This window comes from Poecilia mexicana, unplaced genomic scaffold (assembly GCF_051168715.1).
Source record: "Poecilia mexicana isolate PSO_F unplaced genomic scaffold, ASM5116871v1 scaffold_13, whole genome shotgun sequence".
Taxonomy (NCBI): Eukaryota; Metazoa; Chordata; class Actinopteri; order Cyprinodontiformes; family Poeciliidae; genus Poecilia; species Poecilia mexicana.
The window spans coordinates 808,715-832,974 of record NW_028263382.1 but is presented as its reverse complement, the minus strand read 5'-3'; the positions used below and the strand labels follow the sequence as shown (position 1 = coordinate 832,974).

General features: G+C 42.0%; 1 protein-coding gene and 1 pseudogene across 2 annotated transcripts in view; both read left to right on the top strand.

Annotated features, from left to right (window-relative positions):
* tpst1 (tyrosylprotein sulfotransferase 1) overlaps positions 1-24,260 on the top strand; it is a 127,078-nt gene extending 102,818 nt beyond the window's left edge. Inside the window, exons 4-6 of one of the 2 annotated variants that reach the window (XM_088011429.1) lie at positions 20,094-20,144; positions 20,664-20,731; positions 22,667-24,260. In XM_088011429.1, the coding sequence (XP_087867555.1) occupies positions 20,094-20,144; positions 20,664-20,699 (87 nt within the window). In that variant the 3' untranslated portion in view covers positions 20,700-20,731; positions 22,667-24,260. The remainder of the gene's footprint in view (positions 1-20,093; positions 20,145-20,663; positions 20,732-22,666) is intronic. The other variant, XM_088011430.1, reaches the window with a different exon arrangement.
* LOC148155654 (uncharacterized) lies at positions 6,491-9,197 on the top strand (annotated as a pseudogene).

Here is a 24,260-nt window from a genome sequence, read left to right as displayed (position 1 = left end):
AGCGCTGTAACTTTATCTTATTGAGTTCAGGGATGCTGCTAAAGTCTGTTCTGTGTGAACCGGTTTCACAGTTCACAGCTACAGGGTCATGGTGTTCCATTACTCTACATGTTCCTTATGTTATTTCAGAGAAATAAATCAATAAGCTAAACAGGGGAAATTCTTGGCCTTATACACTCACATCAGGGGATTTCAAAAACACTGGTTTTAGTGGCAGTTTCAGTTTCTACACTTTAAAATGGGTAAAATGTTTTTTAGTATTTAAGAACAGATGTCAGCTATATCTAGAGAATTTCTTTCTACTTATGATTTCATCATATGAGCTGGTAATAACGCTGCCATTCAGAAGTGAACTTGCCTTATGCTTTGGATTATTGCCCTGCTGTGTAAACCAAATAATCTGAAGCAAACCTGGCTGACATTCTACTTCAGAATTTCCTCCTAGAGATCAGAAGATGATTCCATCCATTACAACATGTTATCCAGGTGCTACATCAAAATGTAGATAGGATATATTCTTTTTCTCAAATGCTATCTTAGTTTTACAGCAGATGTAGCAGGATACACACTTTCTGTCAAGGTGTCTCATCAATCCACAGAATATTTTCCGAAGTCTTGGAGATCATTTTGATGTTTTTTTTTTTTTTTTATCTTTTGCTTGCCTTTTCGTTCAGCTGTGTCTTTTGTCTAGGAAACTCTTCCATGGAATAGTTCTTTAGCAACTAGTTGCCTTAGTTGATGTAGGACCTAAATCACCTGCAGTGTTTATAGGTCCTATTCACACAGGGCTGATTTTCAGTGAAACTATAACATTTTAGTTGCAATCCAGTCGCTTGGTTACACCACTTCAGTGATTAGAGTCTCTGACACTGGCACTCTGGAAACCAGGTCTCAGAGTGAAACCTTTCTGGAAGTACTCCACAAGTGTGAGAGCGCACATGTGCAGAATGCATGGCTGTAGGGTTTATTCAACACATGCACATGCAGATAATAAAAAAAATAAAAAAAAAAAAATAGCGACTTCATTAATTTGCTTGATTTAACATAACTTCTGATACAGAAAATATGAGTTTCATGAGTACTTGGTTTATTGGTGATGGAGGAGCACTTTTGCAGATACTGAACACAGACCCATGAGGCATTAAGAATTGCTACGACATGTTAAACTTACAGCACCATATAGTGGCCTGGCATGACAAATACAGTGGATTCTAAACGTCATCTAAATGTATCCCCAGTCAACGTCCCTTCATGGGACCAGCCTAACTGGCACAGCAACGACAGAAATGACTGCTACATGTCAATGACTTTCTCATTTGTTTATTAATTTCCTTAGATCACATCATGATGTTTTGCTTTTGGAGATCTTCCGACCTACTTCATGTTATCAGATTCAATTGAAGTGGTTTGATAATTTTTACAAGAACAGTAGTCCTTTTTTTCATAGGACCAGGTTTATATGAATAGCTTTTTCCTCTAATAGATAAAATCTTCCTTGCAGATCATTTTGATTCAGCAAGGATGTTCCTGCACAGCATTTTCTTACTCCCAATAGAAGCAGCACAGTCTCTCAATGGCCTTATGAAACAGACAATTTTAAATCATGAGAGAGGAGTAAAACATCTAAGGGCCAGATTCTCAGCTCTCAGTAGAGCTTAATAAGCCACAGCAGAGTATTAACTGTGGGGGAAGGACTTTTTGCCACACAACAGTGGTCTATTCTTTGTTTTTTTTGTACTGAAGAGGAATCCTTACATCTGATTTTACAGTTGCATGCCCTTAAAGTGGTGGTTTTGGTATCTGCTACCCAGCTACGGTTAGGTTAATTTTTTCCATTATGGTAGAGCCATCCTGATGAGGAATAATAACTCTCTTACTGGGGTTTTGATTGCTTTTCCATTTGTTTGGAGGAGTCCTAGAGGAGAAGGTTGAACACTCCAGAAATTAAAGAAACACTCAACTTAATGGAATTTTTCTTAGCGGTGACTTCAATGGAAAGTATGTGGAATTTAAAGAAGCAGGAGGAATCTTTTGTTTCTTTAGTTTACATTTTAGAGCAGAGGTTCCCAAACTGTGGGGCGCGCCCCCTAGGGGGGGTGCCGTGTCATTGCAGGGGGGGCGCGGGAAGCCGTCTGGATGAAAAACAAAACAAAACATGAACTCTGTATGCGCTGGGTTTTTACCTTAGAATGGCCAACTCTCTGTTATTCCTATGTCAATTTGATACAGTAGAGGCTTCCACACTTCCCATATTTGTGTCCTCTGTCACTTTTATCAGCAGTTAAAACTGTTTAATCCGTTGTTAACATGTTGTAACCTGTTTTTCCGAGCCGCCTTTAAACGCAACATGAGCGCTCGCACTGGGTTTACACCTGTGAAGGAGACCTGCTGCTGCTGGGCGGAGCTACGTAGGTTTGTGTTAGAATCACGGCAGCAAACCAGCAAAACGCAAAGAACTTTTCACAGTTTTTCCCTCCAAACTAACCGACTGAGTTGAGTAAAGCTGTTGGATGCAGGTAATGTTAACTAAAAGATGACTAGCTAATATCAATACAGAACCTTAAGCTTAACAAGTACCTTGTAGGCTACCGATGTTGGTGTCTATTTTCAGCTACGTACATTCATTTTGCCCCCCAAAAAGTTGATGCCCCCCCCCCCCCTCCTCCCGTCACACGCGTCGTTTCAACCAGACAGCCATTTGTAATCAATAGGGGGGGGGGGGGGGCACAGAATATGTTTGGAAACCACTGGGGGGGGGCGCAGAAGAAAAAGTTTGGGAACCACTGTTTTAGAGAAAATGTCTGACCACAAAAAATGGAGGAAGCTGTAACAAACCCTCCGCTATACTACAGGGAGCAGAGATGTTCTGATTGCCTTTTCTCTTGGTTGGTTCCAATGTAAATATATCTACAACTTTAGATTCAAGTTAAATTAAAACTACCAAAAAGCTTCCACTTTTTCCCATATTTTGTTTTATTGAAAACCTAGATTTTGCCAAACACAGGCTTTCTTTATTGTAGAAAAAGTGTTGTTTTGTTGTTGTTGTTTTTTTCTCTAAAACATGAGCAGTTAAAAAATTGGATCACCAGTTTAAGTGACAGCTGGTTCATTCATGAAAAACCTTTGTTTTGATTTTACTGAGCGGTACAGTAAAGCTTCCCGCTAAATGGAAAAGTTAAGAACATTACAGAATTTTCCAGATTTGGATAAGTATGAGAAGAGAAAATTGTTCAGGAAATGAAGGAAAATATTGTCTCTTTTCTATTAATAATGGCATTTATAGAGTTTAATGACGCCTCAGTGACGATGCTTCCCACAACAGGTCAGCCATAAAACTTAAATGTTGTCTTCTTGTTTGAACTCCAAAGCTGGCACTGTGACTTTACTGGCATCTTCACTAATGTACCTGCATTTGGAAAGTGGTGGGTGCTAATATCCAGCCCCAATGTTGGGATTGACATCGACAGACAGTAATGGGAATAATAGCATTAAAATAAATAACAGTACTATTAACTGTTATTTTTTAAGTTACAAGAAATTCAATAAAATACTTCTTCCATCGTCACAAAGCCGATCCTGACAATAAAAAGCAATATGTTATTTTAATTCAGTACCCAGAAGGTTGAAGCAGATCTGACCAGGAGCAATAAGGGTGCTGCTGATTGGTTGAGGAAGTAGTCGTTACAAGCCAATCAGAGGCAGGTTTGTGCAGGTGTTCATACAGAAACAGAGAAGAGCACGAAAATGTCACAGTTGTGGAGTGTGGGAGCCCAGATAGTCTAAAGTAGCACTGAAGGTACAGATGTCACTTTTGTTTGAGGTAAAAGACACAAATCCAAATGTGACGAGTAATTTATGCAATTACTCGTCATTCTTGATTCGGTTATAAGAAACTTGAATCTCAAGAAGCACCTCACAACATCTCATTCTTCAACAAAACTAGTCACGAGCAGATGTGGGTATTAACTAGTTACATTTACTTAGTTACATTTACATGAGTAACTTTTTGGAAAAAAATTACTTAAACCACTACTTTTACTATGCTGACCTTACTTTTTCTTGGGTTATTTTACTGTGAAGCATAGTTACTCTCACTTGAGTAATATTTCTGGATTCTTTACCTACTGAGTAACTACACTTAAAGAACAAACATTTTTTACCAATAATTCAGACCAGACACAGACACACACCTGCACCTTTTGCTAGTTTTATTGCTAGGACTCATTGCTGGCCTCAGGGCTCATTTTTAAACGGTCCATTTTTTTCCCTTTTAACCATTTTTGCTTGCTTTTGGAGGTGTGCTTTCGGTCTTTATCTTGCTGGAGGACCCAGGATCTTTGCTTCAGACCAAGTTTCCTTACACTGGGCAAGAAATTTTGCTCTTGGATTGCTTGATAATCTTCTGAATTTCATGATCCTTGTGATACGGTCAAGGCCTCCAGTACCAGATGCTGCAAAGCAGCCCCACAACATTATGGATCCTCCACTATTCTTGACTGTTGGTGTGGTGTTCATTTCCTTAAAGGCTTCATTGCACCGCCTGTAAACATACTGTTTGTGGGAATTATTAAACTGTTTCACTTTTGTTTCATCTGTCCATAAAACATTGTTCCAGAAGGCTTGAGATTTGTTCAGGTTCTCTTTCGGTCTTCCTTGGCTTCCACCCATAAAGTGGATGTTTAGTGTGCGGCGTATGGTACTTGTTGAAACAATTACACCAGACTGTTCCAGGTCTCCTTGGGCTGCCACCTTATCATGGTGGAGGGGTTTGAGTGTCGCAATGATCCTAAGAGGTATGCTGTCTGGGGCTTTATGCCCCTGGTAGGGTCACCCAAGGCAGACCCTACCTAGGGGTCTCCTAGGTGAGGAACTAGACAAAGCGCAACCTGAAGACCCCTTATGAAGAAAAATAACTTTGGATCTGGAGTTCACGTGGGGCAATGACAGTGAGACCTGGAGGGGTGTGGTTGGGAGGAATGGCCCCCCCGATCTGAAATCGAGTGGTGTTCTGTTGTTGGACTTCTGTGCTCGTCACGGATTGTCCATCACTAACACCATGTTCAGGCATAAAGGTCCATATGTGCACTTGGCACCAGGACACCCTAGGCCGCAGTTCAACGATCGATTTTGTCATTGTTTCATTGGATCTGCGGCCGTATATCTTGGACACTCGGGTGAAGAGAGGTGCAGAGCTGTCCACTCACCACTACCTGGTGGGGAGTTGGCTCCGGTGGTGGAGGAGGAAGCCGGTACCCATCAACTGCAGGCCCAAACGTGTAGTGAGGGTCTGCTGGGAACGTCTGGCGGAGTCCCCTGTGAGACAGAGCTTTAACTCCCATCTCCAGCAGAACTTCGAACAAGTTCCAGGAGAGGTGGGAGGCATTGAGTCTGAGTGGACTATGTTCCGTGCCTCCATTGCCGAGGCTTATTGGAGCTGCGGCTGCAAGGTTGTTGGTGCCTGTCGCAGCGGCAACCCTCGAACCCGTTGGTGGACACCTTCGGTGAGGGATGCTGTCAAGCTGAAGGAGTCCTATCGGGCCTATTTGGCCTGTGGGACTCCAGAAGCAGCTGATGGGTACCGGCGGGCGAAGCGGCATGCGGCTCGGGTGGTTGCTGAGGCAAAAACTCGGGCGTGGGAGGAGTTTGGAGAGGCCATGGAGAAAGACTTCCACACGGCTTCGAGGCGATTCTGGTCCACCATCCGGCGTCTTAGGAGGGGGAAGCAGTGCAGCACCAACACTGTTTATAGTGGGGATGGTGTGCTGCTGACATCAACTCGGGACGTTGTGGGCCGGTGGGCAGAATACTTTGAAGACCTCCTCAATCCCACCAACATGCCTTCTGTTGAGGAAGCTGAGCCTGGGGCCTCTGGGTTGGGCTCTCCAATCTCTGGGGACGAGGTCGCCGAGGTAGTCACAAAGCTCCTCGGTGGCAGGGCCCCGGGGGTGGATGAGATCCGCTCGGAGTTCCTTAAGGCTCTGGATGTTGTAGGGTTGTGTTGGCTCACGCGACTCTGCAATATGGCATGGACATCGTGGGCAGTTCCCCTGGATTGGCAAACTGATGGTCTCCCTGTTCAAAAAGGGGGACCGGAGGGTGTGCTCCAATTACCTGGGGGTCACACTCTTAAGCCTCCCTGGTAAGGTCTATTCTAAATATTCTGCTATTAGAGCAGAATAATTCAGTCCAGTTTTGAAGAGTCTAGGTGTAGTAGTTTTTTAATTAGAGCAGTTCTAGTGTGATCCAGATGCAAAAAAATAGTGAAAATTGAAATTTATTGAGTTTTCACAAATCAGAAAAACCTTTCACAAATCCCAAACATGGTTTTAAATATCTAGCTTGAAGAGGAGAATAATCTAGTCCAGGTTTCAAGTGTCTAGGTGTAGTAGTTTTTAAACTAGAGTTGATTAAAGATGCGGAAGGTAGTGAAAAATTAGGTGGAATCGCCCTTAGCTATCGGAAGCTAGAATTAGAAACCAACTTCGTCAACATATTCCTATATTTAACTTGTACCTTTTACCACTTAACAGATGAGTCAGTCAGCAGCAGCTCTAATCCACGTCCCTCCTGACCCATCCTCTCCTGAGTGAAATTAAAGCTGCAGTATGTCACTTTTATATAAATTTTTTTTTCACATATTTGTTAAAACTGTCATTATGTTGTGACAGTATGGTATGAGAGGTAATCTGTGAAAAATCTATTTCCTCTGCTTTCTCCCAGTGCTAGAAACAACCAGTCAGTGGCAGGAGAGTTTTAGTGCTGTCAATCATAATCTCATGTGGTGTTGCTCATTCTTCCTCCACCTCGATTTGTTCTGTACTGCAGCTAGCATAGCACAGAGCTGTGCAGATTCAAACTGTGAATGCTCAGTTTAGTTAGCATAGCTACCAGTAAACGGTTTCTTGTAATGATAAGTTGTTTCTCCACTATTAGCACATTTAGCAGTGAGTGAATGAGGCTAATTGACAGTGCTAAGAGCGTCCTACTGGTTCTGATTGGTTGTTTTTGGTCAGAACGGTGCATTGCTTTAACCAGTAATAGTAATTCAGGAAGGAGATGGAGGAGACTGATTGTTTTCACAGATTATCTGTCTCATGTTGCAACTTTTTACTTTTCTACCTTGTAACTGAGGACATGGTTGGAAGGAGTAGCGGCATTGTTTACACGCGCGAACAACTGATTGCGCTGTGTGGACCTGTGCTGTTGCCTGGAGTCAGGCCTGTTGTCCCGGACGAGATACAGAGGAGACGACGTGGCTGCAGTTCTGGAGTCAAACAGAGGGAGAAGAGGAGACGGCACAAACCAGCAGTACCTGCTATTATAATGGGAAACGTGAGATCCTTGGCAAATAAGGCGGATGAACTGGCGGCGCTAGTGAGGACCCAGGAGGACTATAGGGTGTGTAGCATTTTCTGTTTCACGGAAACATGGCTGCACGCGCTCGTTCCAGATAACACCGTGGAAATTCCTGGATATTCTCTGGTGCGGGAGGACAGAGACTTCTCCAAGAGTGGGAAGAGTAAGGGTGGCGGGATTGCTCTCTATGTGAGTCAGAGGTGGTGCAATCCCGGCCATATTAACGTGAAGGAGAAGATCTGTACCCCGGACATTGAACTTCTGACTGTGGGACTACGTCCGTATTATCTGCCAAGGGAGTTTACGTCAGTCATAGTGGTCGTGGTTTACATTCCCCCATCAGCTGTTGCAGCGGCAGCTGGTGATGTCATCAACTCGACCGTGGCAAAACTTCAAACTCAACACCCGGACGCTTTTTTGGCCATCACTGGTGACTTTAACCATGCCCCACTGGACAAAACCTTTAACAACTTTCAGCAGTATGTGGACTGTCTCACCCGGGATAATAAAACACTGGATCTCCTATATGCTAATGCTAAGGATGCATAGCGCCTCAGCCCTTCCCCCCCTTGGACGGTCAGACCATAACTTGGTCAGACTGTCTCCCAGGTATGTTCCTCTACTGAGGAGGCAACCCGTGCACACCAGGACGATGAGGAGGTGGTCGCCGGAAGCTGCTGAGGCACTGCAGGACTGCTTTGGGTCGACGAACTGGGAGGCACTCTGTGAGCCTCATGGGGAGGACCAACTGCATTACAGACTACATTAGGTTCTGTGAGGACACTGTCACGTGTACCCGGACCGTACGCTGCTTCCCTAACAACAAACCTTGGATTACAAGTGATCTGAAGGCACTTCTAAATAAAAAGAAGATGGCTTTCAGGGTTGGAGACAGAGAGGAGCAGAGGAGAGTGCAGCGTGAACTCAAGGAGACACTGAGGAAATGCAGGGACAACTACAAGAGGAAGCTTGAGTCCAAACTCGATCAGAACTGTGTGAAAGATGTGTGGACGGGTTTAAAACTCATCATTGGGTCGAAGGGGAAGGACACACTGACAGCAGGGAGTCTGGAGAGGGCAAACCAGTTTAACCAGTTTTTTAACAGGTTTAGCTCACCAACGGCTACTCCCCTGTTGCCTCCATCTCCCCACACATCCACATCGTCTCAAGTTGCTCCACACACCTTTCAGCTTTCTCCTGCACGACCCCCCTCCATCTGCCCGCCCCCTCCCTCCTCCTACTCTCTCACCTCCTCCCCCTCCTTCTCCACAGATAATAACACCAACCCTCAGCTACTGGTGACCGCTGGCCAGGTTAAGAGGCAGCTTGAAAGACTTCACCAGGGGAAGGCGGCAGGCCCGGACGGCACTACACCAAGGGTCTTGAGGACCTGCGCCAGTCAGCTGTCTCCTGTACTGGTACATCTGTACAACCTGAGCTTGAGAATGCAGAGGGTCCCGTTGCTGTGGAAGACGTCACACATAGTTCCTGTGCCCAAGAAGGCGAGACCATCAGACCCAGAGGACTATAGACCTGTTGCTCTCACATCTCATGTGATGAAGGTTATGGAGAGACTGATCCTTGCCAAGCTGAGGCCTGGGGTGATGACGTTTTTGGACCCTTTACAATTTGCCTACCAGCCGCACTTAGGAGTTGATGATGCTGTCATCTTCCTGCTGCAACGAGCCCATATGCAACCTGGATGGTGGAGGAGACACGGTGAGAATCACATTTTTTGATTTCTCGAGTGCCTTCAACACTGTCCAGCCTCTGCTATTGGGTGAGAAGCTGCGGGGGATGGGTGTTGGCGACTCTGTGATCTCCTGGGTTATTGACTACCTGACTGGCAGGCCACAGTTTGTCCGTGTGGGCAGTGTCTTGTCTGGTGGGGTGGTCAGTGATGTCGGAGCTCCGCAGGGAACTGTGCTCTCTCCTTTTCTCTTTACTCTGTACACCACTGATTTTCAGTACAATTCTGAGTCATGTCATCTACAGAAGTTTTCTGATGACTCGGCGATTGTCGGGTGTGTGAGAGGTGGAGAGGAGGGGGAGTACAGGACACTGGTGGACGACTTTGTGGAGTGGTCTGAAAGGAATCACCTGAAGCTTAACATCAGTAAGACCAGAGAGATGGTGATCGACTTCAGGAGGAGGAAGACGCCTTCACAGCCACTGAGGATTAAGGGAGAGGTGGTGGAGGAGGTGGAGGACTATAAATATTTGGGAGTGGTGATCGGCAACAGACTGGACTGGACATCCAATACTGATGCTGTGTACAAGAAGGGGATGAGCAGACTCTATTTCCCAAGGAAGCTTAGATCCTTTAATGTGTGCAGCAAGATGTTGGAGATGTTATACAACAGCATTGTTGCTGGTGCCATTTTCTTTGCTGTTGTGTGTTGGGGTAGCAGCATCAGAGCCAGCGACTCTAAAAGACTGAATGGGGTCATCAGGAAAGCTGGCTCTGTAATGGGTCTGCAATTGGAGACCCTGGAAAATGTGGTGGAGAGGAGAACATTGAAGAAGCTGTTGTCTATTATGGCCAACAAGCTGCACCCTCTCCATCACACAGTTGACAGACAGAGGAGCACTTTCTCACACAGACTGCTTCAGCTCCGTTGTCGAAGGGACAGATACAGGAAATCTTTCCTGCCACAGGCTATCACTTTATATAATAAACGTTAAGTTACCTTTGTACATATCTGCTCATTAATCGATATTGTACAGATTGTTTACAAAGCACTTTTGTACAGACTGTACAGATTATTAATTTTCACTGTTCATACTGTACAGAATCTTACATTTTATGCATTTATCTTATTTTATTTTATTTTTCATATTGTAATTTGATCTGTGTGTATGTGTATGCTGCAACTGCACAGTAATTTCCCTGTTGGGATGAATAAAGTACTTCTATTCTATTCTATTCTATTCATAACAAACTGCTACGACATTGTAACAGGTTTAACAAATATGGAGAAAACATTTTTTTTATTAAAGTTATGTACTGCAGCTTGAATGAAATGCAACTACACAGCATTTTTGAGAAGTCTGGATTGCTTCATGCGTAGTTGTACGTTGCTTTTGACTGCTTGTGGAGAGAGACATTTCAGTAATCTAAAACAGAAAAAATTTAAGCAACCTACTTGCATACTGGATGTTAAATTCATGAGCAGTAAATATTGTGCTAATTATCAGTATTGAACCAAAGAAAGCAAGGCATATGCAAGCCTTTAAAATTGTGATGCTTTTTATGGGTCAAATAGACTCAAAAAATTGCAACAGCAGCGGCCCAAACAAATTTTTTGTCAGGGGGCCCACGATTCCTGGCGGCTCCCCTGCTTGCCAGGGAGGCTTATTGCTCACCATGTATATGCTTTTTCTTATTTAGAGGGACTCGACATATTTCATTGAGAGCTGATGATGTTACTTTGAACAAATTGCTTTAATATTGCTAACTAATGTCCAAGGCCCTCGGACATTAGTTAGCAATATGTCAATTTTGTCATTATCATCACTGCATTTAACACTTATGGGTCATTAAGACGCATCTCATTCACTAATGTCAATTTGGTAGATTAACTTGTTTTATCACACTGCGATAAACAGTTGTAGTACGCTGACAACATGCTAGCCAGTGTTAAAATGGTAAGATCAATGCGGGTAGTCATGGTAACCAGTGAGAATTGAAAGGCCCGCCTGGCTCTTTCTACAGTCAAGTTGCACGTGCATCCGCTGTGTTTACAGAGAATCTCTCTATACACAAAGCACCTCAGACCTAGAATTCCTGTCAAGGATTGCTTTTTAACAAAAAATGTGCTGTTTGCTGAGTTTAAAAAAAACAAAGTCCAAAAAACCCCCACATTTCTTTAGCCTTTTGATTGCTTTCCATGTAGTACCTATTGTCAACTAAAGAGCAACTGAAACTTTAAGCAGCTCAAACATTTAGCTGTTTAACAAGTGTCAAAATGTTATTTTTAAGTCTAAGATGCACAGAATACTAGCAAGGTAATATTCTAAGGCATATGTCAGGCCTTATCTTACTTAGAGCTAAGGCCTTTCAGTAATAATTTTAGATGTAGAAAAAAACATCACATCGACATTGTCATTTATTCATACCTCTAGTCTGATAAAAATGGGAACATGACAACTTGTTAAAATTGTATGAAGGAGTGTTTATGAAAACTCTTTTTAAACTCATAAGAGTGAATGGTGCAGTCCATTACCACATAACGTTGTGTAAGACGTCTGGCTATATTCCATGAGCTAAAGATGCTGGATGTTGAGGCAGTGTTTGGAATTGGTTTATGTGGCGTCTTATTTGTCACCAAGTTGGACTGAAATATTATGTAGTCTCGTCTCCTCTTCAGCCTGTATAATCACCTCAGTTAAGGTCATGTGGGTCTGCACAACAATCACTTGGAAGAAAACAGTTGCTGGAGGGAATGTTTTCCTTGACTGATCCAGAAGGTTAGGGAAGCATATTCTGTTTAGTGGAAGCTTTAACCAAGTGGTACTTGTGTTTCTCCTCTGCAGAGATATTTTTGTACCATCCCTCCACGCCTCTCAACTCGTCTCATTACTTCTGCGGAGTAGCTGGGAATTTATTGATCCCAATATCCATTTCTCACCAGGGATCAGAACAACTCCAAAGTCGCTTCGAGCTATTGATTGTGGTTTCTAAAGTCAAGTGTGATGATTTTCAAGTAAATCAAAGCCTGATTTACTCTGTTAACCAATAGCTTGTTTTGTACAAAGCTGATCATAAATACCTATTTACAAACTCATCTCAGAAGATGCAATTTTGCTTATTATTTATTTGTTTTTATTTGCAATGTGCAAGATGGAAAGCACAGAAAGCACCTCCACCACACTCCTTACATTTTGCTTGCCAGTCTTTTTACTCCAGTGGCAGATAGTTGGCAGACCAGGTGATCCCTTGTTCTCATCTCAAATCTTGTCTGTCTCTTAAAAAAATAAACTCCCACCCCTCTGACTAAATCTCTTCATAACTAATCTGTTGGTTATCTTCACTAACCACTTAATCCACTTGTGAACTTGTGTCTACTGCAGCATTTTTCTAGCAGTACCTGAAGAATTTAAAACTAAACCTCAAAAGTAGTTCAGAAAGGTCAGGTTTCACACACTTGGCCCTTTCTTTCAGTGTTTAGCCATGTCTCTTTCCTAGACAAAGCTAAAGGACCTACAGTTGCCATTAACTTTTTATTTTTCTTTAACTTAGAAAGTACACCTGGATCTGTGCTTCTGTTTTTTGTGTGTATAATTTGTCTTCTCAAACTCCCAGTCAATCCTGGCAGATGGCTGTTCACACTGAGCTAGGTCTGGTTCTGCTGGAATTTTCTTCCTGTTGGATTCAGAGGAAAAACTACCTAGCATTCAGAGGAAAAAGTACCAAGTTTTTCCTCTGAATGCAAGCATAATAAGAGGGATTCCTGCAAAGTCAACAACCCAATAGAAGTGACCGTCCACAGTTAAGGCACAGAGATCCAGTTCCTTTCAATTATATAGATATATAAGATTAATTATACTGCCTTCGCCATATGAAATGCAACTAGACAGTACAGCTAAACTCTTCCTTATATCAAGACTCTGAGGAAAGTTGACCTTTTATCCACAGGTTTATTGACTCCAAGGAAGTGTGAAACTAAAATACAAACAAAAAGGAATACATCACTTTCACCGTCTTTGTAAACATGTACATATAAGTTTAACGTAGCTAAATTAAATACTGTCCCAAATGAATTAGCAAAGTTGTGCAAACTTACAATAAACATCCAAAAATATTTACATCCATCTCAACAACTTCTCACCCTCCGCGGGTGGTCTCTCTTTCATCCTCTGAGCCCGGGTCCTCTACCAGAGGCCTGGGAGCTTGAGGGTTCTGCGCAGTATCTTGGCTGTGCCTAGAACTGCACATTTCTGGACTGAGATGTCTGATGTTGTTCCTGGGATCTGTTTTAGCCACTGCTCCAGTTTGGGGGTGACTGCCCCGAGGGCCCCGATGACCATAGGCACCACTGTGGTTTTCACCTTCCAGGCCTTCTCCACTTCCTCTCTGAGGCCCTGGTATTTTTCCAGTTTCTCGTGCTCCTTTTTCCTGATGTTGGAGTCACTTGGTATTGCTACATCCACCACAACGGCTTTCCTCTGTTGTTTATCCACCACCACAATGTCCAGTTGGTTCGCCATTACCATCTTGTCTGTCTGGATCTGGAATTCCCACAGGATCTTAGCTCGGTCATTCTCCACCACCTTTGGGGGTGTTCCCCACTTTGACCTCGGGGCTTCCAGTCCATATTCGGCACAGATGTTCCTGTACACTGTGCCCGCCACTTGGTTATGTCGTTCCATGTACGCTTTCCCTGCCAGCATCTTGCACCCTACTGTTATGTGCTGGACTGTCTCAGAGGCCTCCTTGCACAACCTACACCTTGGGTCTTGTCTGGTGTGGTAGATCTGAGCCTCTATTGCTCTGGTGTTTAGGGCCTGTTCCTGGGCAGCCAGGATGAGGGCTTCTGTGCTGTCCTTGAGTCCAGCTTTTTCCAGCCATTGGTAGGATTTCCTGATATCAGCCACTTCAGTTATTTGTCGGTGGTACATCCCATGTAGGGGCTTGTCCTCCCATGATGGTTCCTCCAGCACCTCGTCCTCTGTTCCCCATTGTCTGAGACATTCGCTGAGCACATCGTCCGTTGAGGCTTTGTCCTTGATGTATTTATGGATCTTGGATGTTTCATCCTGGACAGTGGCTCTCACACTCACTAGTCCTCTGCCTCCTTCCTTACGGCTCGTGTACAGTCTCAGGGTGCTGGATTTGGGGTGGAACCCTCCATGCATGGTTAGTAGCTTCCGAGTCTTAACATCCGTGGCCTTTATCTCTTCCATTGGCCAGCTAATTATTCTTGCAGGGTATCTGATTACTGGTAAGGCATAGCTGTTTATTGCATGGATCTTGTTCTTGCCATTGAGCTGGCTTCTCAGGACTTGCCTTATTTGTTGGAGGTATTTGGCTGTGGCTCCTTTCCTTGTGACCTCATCGAGGTTGCCATTTGCTTGTGGTATTCCCAGGTACTTGTAACTGTCCTCTATGTCTGCTATTGTTCCTTCTGGGAGTGAGACCCCTTCTGTGCGGACGACCTTCCCTCTCTTTGTAACCATCCGGCCACACTTCTCTAGTCTGAATGACATCCCAATGTCAGTGCTGTAGATCCTGGTGGTGTGGATCAGTGAGTCGATGTCTCGCTCACTCTTGGCGTACAGCTTGATGTCATCCATGTAGAGGAGGTGACTGATTGTGGCCCCATTCTTTAGTCGGAATCCGTAGCCAGTCTTGTTGATGATTTGACTGAGGGGGTTCAGGCCTATTCAGAACAGCAGTGGGGACAGAGCATATGCCACATTTGATGGACACTTGTGCAAGCAGTTTGCAGTTGGCTTCAAGGGTGGTTTTCCACAGCCCCATCGAGTTTGCAATGAAGGCTCTTAGAGTCCTATTGATGTTGTACATCTCTAAGCATTCAATGATCCAGGTATGTGGCATTGAGTCATAGGCTTTCTTGTAATCAATTCAAGCGGTGCACAGGTTGGTGTGTCGGGTTTTACAGTCTCGGGCGACTGTGTGGTCTACAAGGAGTTGGTGTTTGGCTCCTCTGCCGTTTATGCCGATGCCCTTCTGTGCCGTGCTCATGTATTTATCCATGTGTCCGCTTATCTTAGCCGCTATGATGCCTGATATGAGCTTCCATGTTGTAGGGTGACAGGTTATTGGCCGATAGTTGGATGGGACTGAACTGAGCCTCATTTTCAACAGTGGAGCTAATAAAGTTTGAAAAAGGTTATTTTGGAGAAAATCTCATCAACATCAATATTTCCACTAAATAAGAGGCAAAAAAAAAATAGTTTGATAAAGGAAAAGCCTCTCAGACTCTGAGCCCGACAGCACCAAAGTATTTTTTATATTAGACAATTAATTTAATTTCACATAATTATCGCGGTAGAAGCCATTTGTTTGCTAAATATTAATGAAACATATTTACCTTGTTTGATGTTTGTTGTAAATGACAGACTAACGAGATAATTAGTCCAAGTTTGTCATTTATTGAAAGTTCAGAAACTACAGCGGCTGTGATGAGCCAAGGCAAAGGTAAACAAAGGTAAAACAACCTGAACAGGTGATCAACTCTAAACCACTCAAACCTTTTTACTCTCCGTCTCTCTCTGTCATTTAAGCACACCCGTTGCCATGGCAACCTCCTGCGCTACACATGCCAACCAGAGATTACGATAAACACATAACATTCAGTCCGTTATGATATTAGGTTTCCAGGCTTGATATTTATTCTGCGATTATTAATAAGCCTCCCTGAACACAGCGGTGGTTGATGACTTAATTTTAAACTCCTGCTCTGCTAGTTATTTTGGTAAAGGAACCTAAACGCACAGAATTGCGCAACACCTTGTTGAAACAATAATTACAGAGATTATTATTGTTGTTAGGTCATTAAATTGAGCACGTTTTGTTAATTTTTTTGTTGTTCTTTAATATTGTTATGAACATTTTTGATAAGGAGTCAGAGGAGGACCTGCTGGTCTCAGCCTCCTGGTGGCGTTCAGTTTGTCACTTAATGCCGAGATCGACTCAAAACCTCCCGCGATCCACCTGTTGAACTGCTGCTCTAGCAAAGCACGAACAGTTCAGAAACTATATGAGATGGGGGGGGAAAAGCTATTTTTTAAATGATTAAGTCGTGTTTTGGATTCTTGAAAAACTAATCAGTCACGACTGATTAGTGGGTACACTCACCCCTGATAGTAAGTGAAGCAAAGTTACAAAGTAATGTTTAAATTAAGCAATATAACCAACTATAGAAAGTAAGTGAATCAGAAATAAAAATAAGAGACAAGTGGTGAACACAAACTAAATCACTTTGTCACACATACCAATAAGATGAAATCCTAAACAACATGAGTCAAATAATCAGCTAGCTGTTTTGATTTAGTAACTTATTTCAATGTAACCTGCATTTGACTTTGAATGTTTCCTTTTTTACTTGACAATATTTGTTATAGGCAGGTTGTGAGATTTATTTGACTACAAATCAAATTTAGGCTGTGGAACTCATTAAATATTCCATTACTGATATCAGGTTTTTCAGTTGTCCTTTTGCCTGAACACTTGCTGCATTGTGCTTGCAAGATTTTTGTATGTTTTGTCTAAATTAGGGTGATTTTATAGCTCCTTTTTGTCAGATCATATAGCCAGTAGCACTTATACCAAAATAAAGAAATTAACAACCAGTCCATAAGATCGGTATCTGTGATCGGCAGTGATCGGCCCCATGAGTGATCAGTATTGACTGCAAAAAAATCAGATTGGAGCATCCCTAATCAAAATCAAATGAGTTCATGATGCATTTTAAAAATGTTCGATTTTTGATACCAGGATCAAGACAAGCATACAAAAATCATCAATTTATTGTATTTTTTGGAAGTTTTGATTATCACTTTTAAAAAATATGGATCCTTTAGCATAATTATATTTAAGTCTAGCGGAACTTCTTTCTCCCTCCTGTTTCTAACTGAAATCAGAACAGTTAAACTGTGTTCACTGTGCTTTACAGTTTGTTTAATGTCTCCTCTCCAAATTCCCTCCCACAGAAGATGGAAGCAGACCAGTGTGTATCTGGTTGTAAGTCAACTCTGGCAGCTTCTCCAATGCACTGGGCTGTTGGTACGCTTTACCTCCTGAGTCTGAAGCTGAGTCACCGGGGAATGCTGAGGCTGAAGCTTTAGCTTACTTATACTCGTACCATGTGAATGTTCTGGTCCACACAGCTAAGAGATTTAGGATCATTTTGAAATACTTAAGTCAGCAATTTCAGTTCAGTAGTACTTGCTCTTGGATTTCCTTTTTCACTGAAAAGCCTTGAGAAAAACGGCCATGTTGGGGGAGAAAATTGTTCCCAAAACCCTGTTGTTTTTATGTATTGTTCAGGCTGACAGTAGAGATGCACTGATCCAATGTTAGAATCTGTATCGTCCCAATATTGAAAAAAATTCTACATCGGGTATCGGGAACAATGTGCCTGTCACTGCGCGATCTGTTCTGAAAGCACGATTCGTACCTTTGGTTCATTTGTCCATACGCTGAAGAAATACTTCCGGATTATCCTTAAAATGTACATCAACAAAGTGTATCATATTTATTTACATTAATTATAAGATTACCTACTTTTCTAGATAGCTTTATAATTATCTGTAACACTTTATTTGAAGGTGTGTGCATAAGACTGACATAACATTGTCGTAAACATAACACCTGTTATAAACATGAAGGAGTCTTTATGAATATTTATGACTGCTGTCATTAATTATCATTCGGTAAATGACACTTTTAATACAAAGTTGACATTGTTTAAAATGTATTTGTAAAGACAACATTAACCAAGACAATTTTTTTTTGTTTGTTTGCTTGTTTTTTGTTTTGGGGTAATTTATGTCAGGCACACATAATCAGAATTATTGAGAAACCAACAAAATAAAGTGTTGGTGTGATTCCCTGTTATGGGTTTAGAAAAATGACTGGTTTGAAAAAAAAAAAAAAACAATGCCAGGATTACTTATATGGCTGGAGGAACTTATATCTGCAGGAATGTTATTCAGTCTTTCTGAGTGGGTTGTAGAAGTTCTATTGTTTTCAGAACACCATTGTGATACGTAACATGCCACCGGCACCCATCTGTAGGTCTGCACTGCTGCAACTGTGCTGAGTGCAATATCAGTTTTGTTTCTGATTTCGTTTTTGCTCAAAACAAAAAAAATCTGAACCATTCAGTCAGTGCTAAAAGAATAAAAATTGTAAGTCAAAATATTTCATTTTATTTTTAACAGTAAATCACACAAAATGTTTCCATTTTTGAGTTGAGGTCCAAACTAAGAGAAAGGGACTGGATACTGCTGAGCAGAGTTTCTTTGTGGTTCTTCAGCAGTGGCAAGATGAGGGGGAAAAAAGACAATGCAACATTTGTGTCTGCAGGGTGGTGACTGAGCCAGCCTATGCAGTCTGAGAATCAGCTTGTTTTCTGTCCATCACTACAAGAAACCATATATTATCACCTTATGAATATCCCTCTTTCAGAACCATTTATAGTGCATCTCTCAGTAGTAATGAATCCGGAGGTCAGAGCCTGCAGGAAAAAGGAAACCTGGCTTTATGTTGCAGGATCCCATGAAGCAGACATGACGGCAGACCTTTGATCTGCATCTTTGGTTCTGGAGAATTCTTCTGAACGCAAACTAATCCAGTGCTTCATTAAACCTGGTGCACTAGAAGAAGTCTGTCATTTGCGTGCGTGCGTGCGTGCGTGCGTGCGTGCGTGTGTGTATGTGTTGCGCCAGGAGTAGAATTGAACACTGACGCATACCTTACAATAATAATAATTGAAAATGGACCTACAATGCAATCACACACGAAGGATTGAGCCGGTCTTCAGTCATTATGCCCCCTACTGAGACTCACTGATTAAACCTTTGCCACAAAACTAAATCAGTGACTAATCCTCCTGTGTGCTGTGTTGCTGGCTTGGGTCTTGGCCTGGAAGTGCCCAGAAGTGAAACAGAATCTGATTCTCAAGATCCAAGGAGGAGAAATGAGAACATGTTTCTGATTTTTTTTTTTTTTTTTTTAACCTGGGGCCATTTTTCATCTGCAGGCCAGACTACTCTGAGCCAGCCCAGAGCTGCTGCTGGGAACTACAGAGCTCTCACACATACACTCACACGCACACACTAAACCTGTTCCATGATAGTGCTTTTTCCTTGTATTAACAAGTGCAGTTTGTTTTAATCATTTTCATTGCTTTTTCTCTCTTAGAAGTTAGGCTTCAGAAAGATGTGCTGAAGTCCTGTAGAAGTGCTAGAACTAGTAAAGGCCAGCATGTGTGATGGACAGCATGTAAGAGCTACTCCTTCTGTGTTGAGAAAACTCAAACATCAAACATGAACAATGTTTGATATTTCATATAAAGCTACTTCAGGTAGCTTTATGAATCTATATTATAAGAACGTCTTATTGTATAGATTCTTTAAATTGAATTCGGTCATGTCCTAATTTGAGGATATAACCGTGCTGGATAACTTTTGTCACACAACTTGCTAACAAGACAAAGTGCTTTTCATTTTGCTTTTTCCCCTTGTCTGTTTCCATCTGGGTTAGAATCACTTTTTTTTTTTCCTTTTTTCCTATTAGTTTTAGATACATGGGAGATAGTGGGCCATGTTGTCTCCAAACTGTTTCAGAAATTATTTAAAACGGCAGTATAAGTTGCTGCTTTTACTGCTGCAGCTTCTAGAAATTTCTTAATCTGACTTGACTTCTCTAACACATTACTTGCCTTTCAGTTCCAGCCTCCAGGTTCTCTTTTACTCACTAGCTTCTGTTCATCCATTCGACAACTGGTCACTTTCTGTGTTCATCTGTTAGTGTGGTGTGTGAAGAAAAGCTCAACTCTTGTTTGTTGTAGAATGGGAGAAAACAAGGTTTTCTTCTCCAGGAGGATTATAGGGAAGTCCTGTGGGATGTGGACTGTCTCTCTAGCAAAGGATAAACAACCCACTCAATATGTCACTGTTTTCTGTGGAGTCTCATTACATATCACTAGTTAAATTCAGAGTTGATTGTCCAGTAAAGTTCTAAAGCTAGCCCTTTGTTTTTCCAGGTCTATAAAGGTGAATTTCAGCTCCCAGATTTCCTAAAAGAGCAATCACAGGTACAGTAACACGCCTGCCTGTTGCTGAGCTATTTGTCTCTTTTGTTGTTGTTGTTGTTGTTGTTATTTCTTGTCACAGATTCATTTTTTTTTTATTGTCAGAGCCTAATTTTAGTTAGACCATGTGGCTGTTAGACCATGTGGGTGTGTGGAAGATCAGTTTTAATGCTTCCATCTGCTTCCAGTTATTCAGCTCTCCACTGTGTCACCATCTAATGTATCCTGTTGTTCATTTGTGATGTCAACTCCATGACTGCTTCATATTCTCAGTGTTAAGCTTAGGATTTATTTACCTCTTGTGTTATATTTTGGTTTTAGAACTTGTCTAATCCTTGCTGGTGGTTTGATGGTGGTGTTTTGTTTCAAACTGCCGTTATTGCTTGTTTGGTTGTTTGCAACTCAACAGTTTGAATGTGTCTGAATGTGGTAACTGTGGTGTTGCAGCATGCTGCTGATTGCATCTCCCCCACTGAGAGCTGCTCAGTTTAAGGCTGAGCAGCTCTTTGTTCTTCTACACAGATGCAGAAGTCTGCAGAGAGACCCAACCCCAGTTAGAAGCAGAGGAACAGCTGGACCACAGCACATAGGTACAGTTTCACAGCTACCAATATTATCCTAATGATGAAAGATCCTGCAATGTTTGCAAACACACATATCTGACTTTTCACACACTGTAACGTCTTTACTTCAAAGTTATTTAAAAAAAAATATTCTTAAGAATATGTTGTCTTATACTGATGACATCATAGTCTGGAGCTCAAGGAGTTTTCTTTTATTGGTTATTTGTAAATTCATGACAAATAATTTTAAAGTAATATACACCTTATCATATCCACAAGCAGCAATGAATGTGTTCATTTTTGAAATGAAAACTTGTCTTTTCACTAAATAGATTATATGGTTATATGTCTGAACACAGTCGAGAGTTTTATTGACGATGGACTGTTTGCATTCTTGACCTGTGACTGAATTTCAAGAATATGGTTAAAAAGAACAGCAGATTAATCTCATTGGTCGTCAAGTGCAACATGCTTCATATTTTCCAAAGTCTCTCTCTGATTGGCTGATCAGCTCTCATGATTATTGCTTCTCTGAAACTGAAGACTTCCAAGACAGCTGAGTTCTGAGCGTTCCCATCAACAGGAGCTCAACTGCTGGCAGCTTTTCATTAAAGCTGCAATAAGTTCTTAAAACTGCCACCATGTTGTGACAGTGTAATATGAGACGCATCGTCTCTGAAAAGTGATCTGACATGTCAGTCTATACAGCTTACAACGTTTCAGTGTTTCTTACAACAGTAAGCTGTAAGGGACAACTTACTGTTACAGGAAAACTGTTTATCGATGGCCATGCAACCTACCCTTAGCATTCACTACAGGCTATGCTAGCTGCAGCTTAGCAGAGAGCAAGGGGAATCAGGGGAGAGAGGATGAGCAGTGCAACACTAGATTTTGATTGACAGCACTAAAACCTGCTCCTTGCTGTGATTGGTTGTTTCTAGTTGGCACTGGGAGAAGGTGGAGGAGCTCCATCTTTTTCTCAAAATTTTCTGTCTCAACAAATATGTAAAAAAATAAAATAAAAATTATAAAAGTTACATACTGCAGCTCTAAAGGGGCAGTATTGCGTGAAATAAACCTTTTTGAGCTTAGTATCATGCCATAATGTTATTGTTTCATTTTAAAACATAACTGGAGTGTTGCTTTGATTCTTTCATGCATGTTTGAGAAATCCTTTAATCTCCATGGCAACCACTCGAGAACAGTTACTCTCACAAAGTACCCCCTATTTTCACAAAGCTCCACTTGGAACTTCAGCCTCTAACCAAGCTTCTGCCTCACAGAGCAACCTGCCCCCACTCAGCTCCTCCAGACTAGTGCCAGCAGCAGTTACCAAACACCTGGCTGAACTATGAGTCTACTTCTCAATCCAACTCTCCAAAGGACTGTTGTAAATAGGACAACGAGAAGCTAGTTTGTGATGATGCACTGAAGGCCGAGTGTCTGACAGAACAGGAGACGGAGGCCAGTTTTAAGGTGTCAAAATAAAGTCAAATTTCTTTTAAGTTATATTTGATAAATTTTATACAACATTATAACAAGTGAAGATAAGTTAATTGATTGTTCTATAAAATACCATTGTGCCTGGAAAATACATAATGCCACCCCTACAAGTCTCAGTCCAATATTTAATCAGTTGACCTGCTCTATTTGTTCTGGACTGATCTGCTGTCTGCAAAGAGCCTGATTGCATTTAACGTGGAGATAGTCTAGTCAGCAGCGCCCTCTGCTGGGCAGACAGTAAAAATAACCTTTAGAATTTCAAATTATACGTCATCAGTCAGAAAGCAACTCAGAATAATGAGCACTGACAGATGAGCTCAGCTGAGTAACCCTCAGCAGTTTACATACAAAGAAAGACTCCTACAGCTCCGGGTCTGTGTTTCTCTGATTTTTATTGGCGGAGTAAATTAGAGTATTACCAAACTCTCCAGCTCACTCTGTTCCTGCGTTTCTGTCTAGAACTGGGTGGACTCAGGCTAAAAGATGACTCTCCATCTGCGCTGGACGTTGGCACATCCAAGCGCTCTCGTCTGGTTCCTCTTCCTGTGGGCAGCTCTCCCTCGTCTGCTTCAAGAGGACCTTTGGCCTTCAGTGTTGTACCTTAACATGAGAAGATGTGCCACTTCTCAGCACCATGGAATGTCTGCTGATTGTTATTTTGTGTCACATCACACTCGTTAAGTTTGTAGGAACGACCTCTGGATGTTTAGAGAAAAAACTGATTCTATTGTAAGAAACTCCAGAAACTCCAGAAATCAAACCAGTATATATGAATGGGGGGATTCGCTTTCAGAAGCTGCAATACTTATTTTAATGTTTCATTTTTGTTTCAATGCCTTTATATTGTGCAATGCCATAGGGTACTGTTTATTTTAATGTATCGCAAGTGATAAATGATGCTTTTAAAAAAAAACATGTCTGTTGATTGTTGCTTTTTTTATATTGAAGATGTCATCAATCTTTTCACTTGGATGTGAAATATGCAGGAAAATATGTGATTTGATAAATTTAAGCACAAAACTGTTCTCTTGACAATGATATTTATGTGGCCACAGAGATACTTATGGAGGGCTGGATTTTGCCCCCATGCCTTTAGTTTGACTCATGTGTCCTACTCCTTTGGGTTTGTTCATATTTTACATGGCTGGTCAGAGAGCAACCTTTCCATTCAAAGAGCCACTTTTGCCCCTGCTGTTACAAAATAAAACTCACCTAGAGCCACAAAAGACAATTTTCTAAATATGTACTGCATAAAATATTTTAATATGGAAGCAGTGGAAAAACTAATGCCCCTTTTCCACCGGCTCTACTTCAACAACCCGGCTCGGCTCGGCCCGGCTCGGCTCGGCTCTGTTTCGGAGTGACCGCGTTTTCACCAGCCCCCGCCTCCAGTCGCTATGTGCTGTGCTTCGTTACATGCAACCTAACGCGAGTTGTTGTTTTTCTGATACAAAAGAAGAAGAGAGAGCTGAGCTATTTTTTTATAGCCTGATTGCGATTTTTCTGAGACTTCAAGAAAATGTGGCAGTGGGAGGAAAGCAGCGATGTGGTGAGGAGGAGTTGATCTCCGCCTTGCAGCGGGAGAAAAGCAGGTGGCTCAGGTGCAGGTGAGCTAACAATGATTGTTGTATTAAACTACTATAAAACTTGTAATAGTGCCGAATATACATGAGCTAATGTTAATCGCGGTGTTGCAAATAACTTAAAAATGTCAGAATTAATTCATAATTACAATGTGTTTTCATGTTGGTAAACTGCAGACCATCGTGGTTCTTTGTGCTCCTCTGAGTTGTAGGATGTCTCATCAGTCTCCGTCTTCCTGCCAGTCGGTGTTTACCTTCAGGATGTCCAGAGACCTTCACCTTTCTGGAGTAGGAATCACATGAGCTCAATATGCTGATGAAACATTTCTGATAAAAAAAAATGTGTCTGATGTTCTTACAGAGTTGAAATGCATTAACAGTCTGTTGTTTTTAACTTCTCAATACGTTTAATTATGATTCACCTTATGTCCAAGTTATACTGAGAACAAATAAAGCTTTATTCCTTCTAA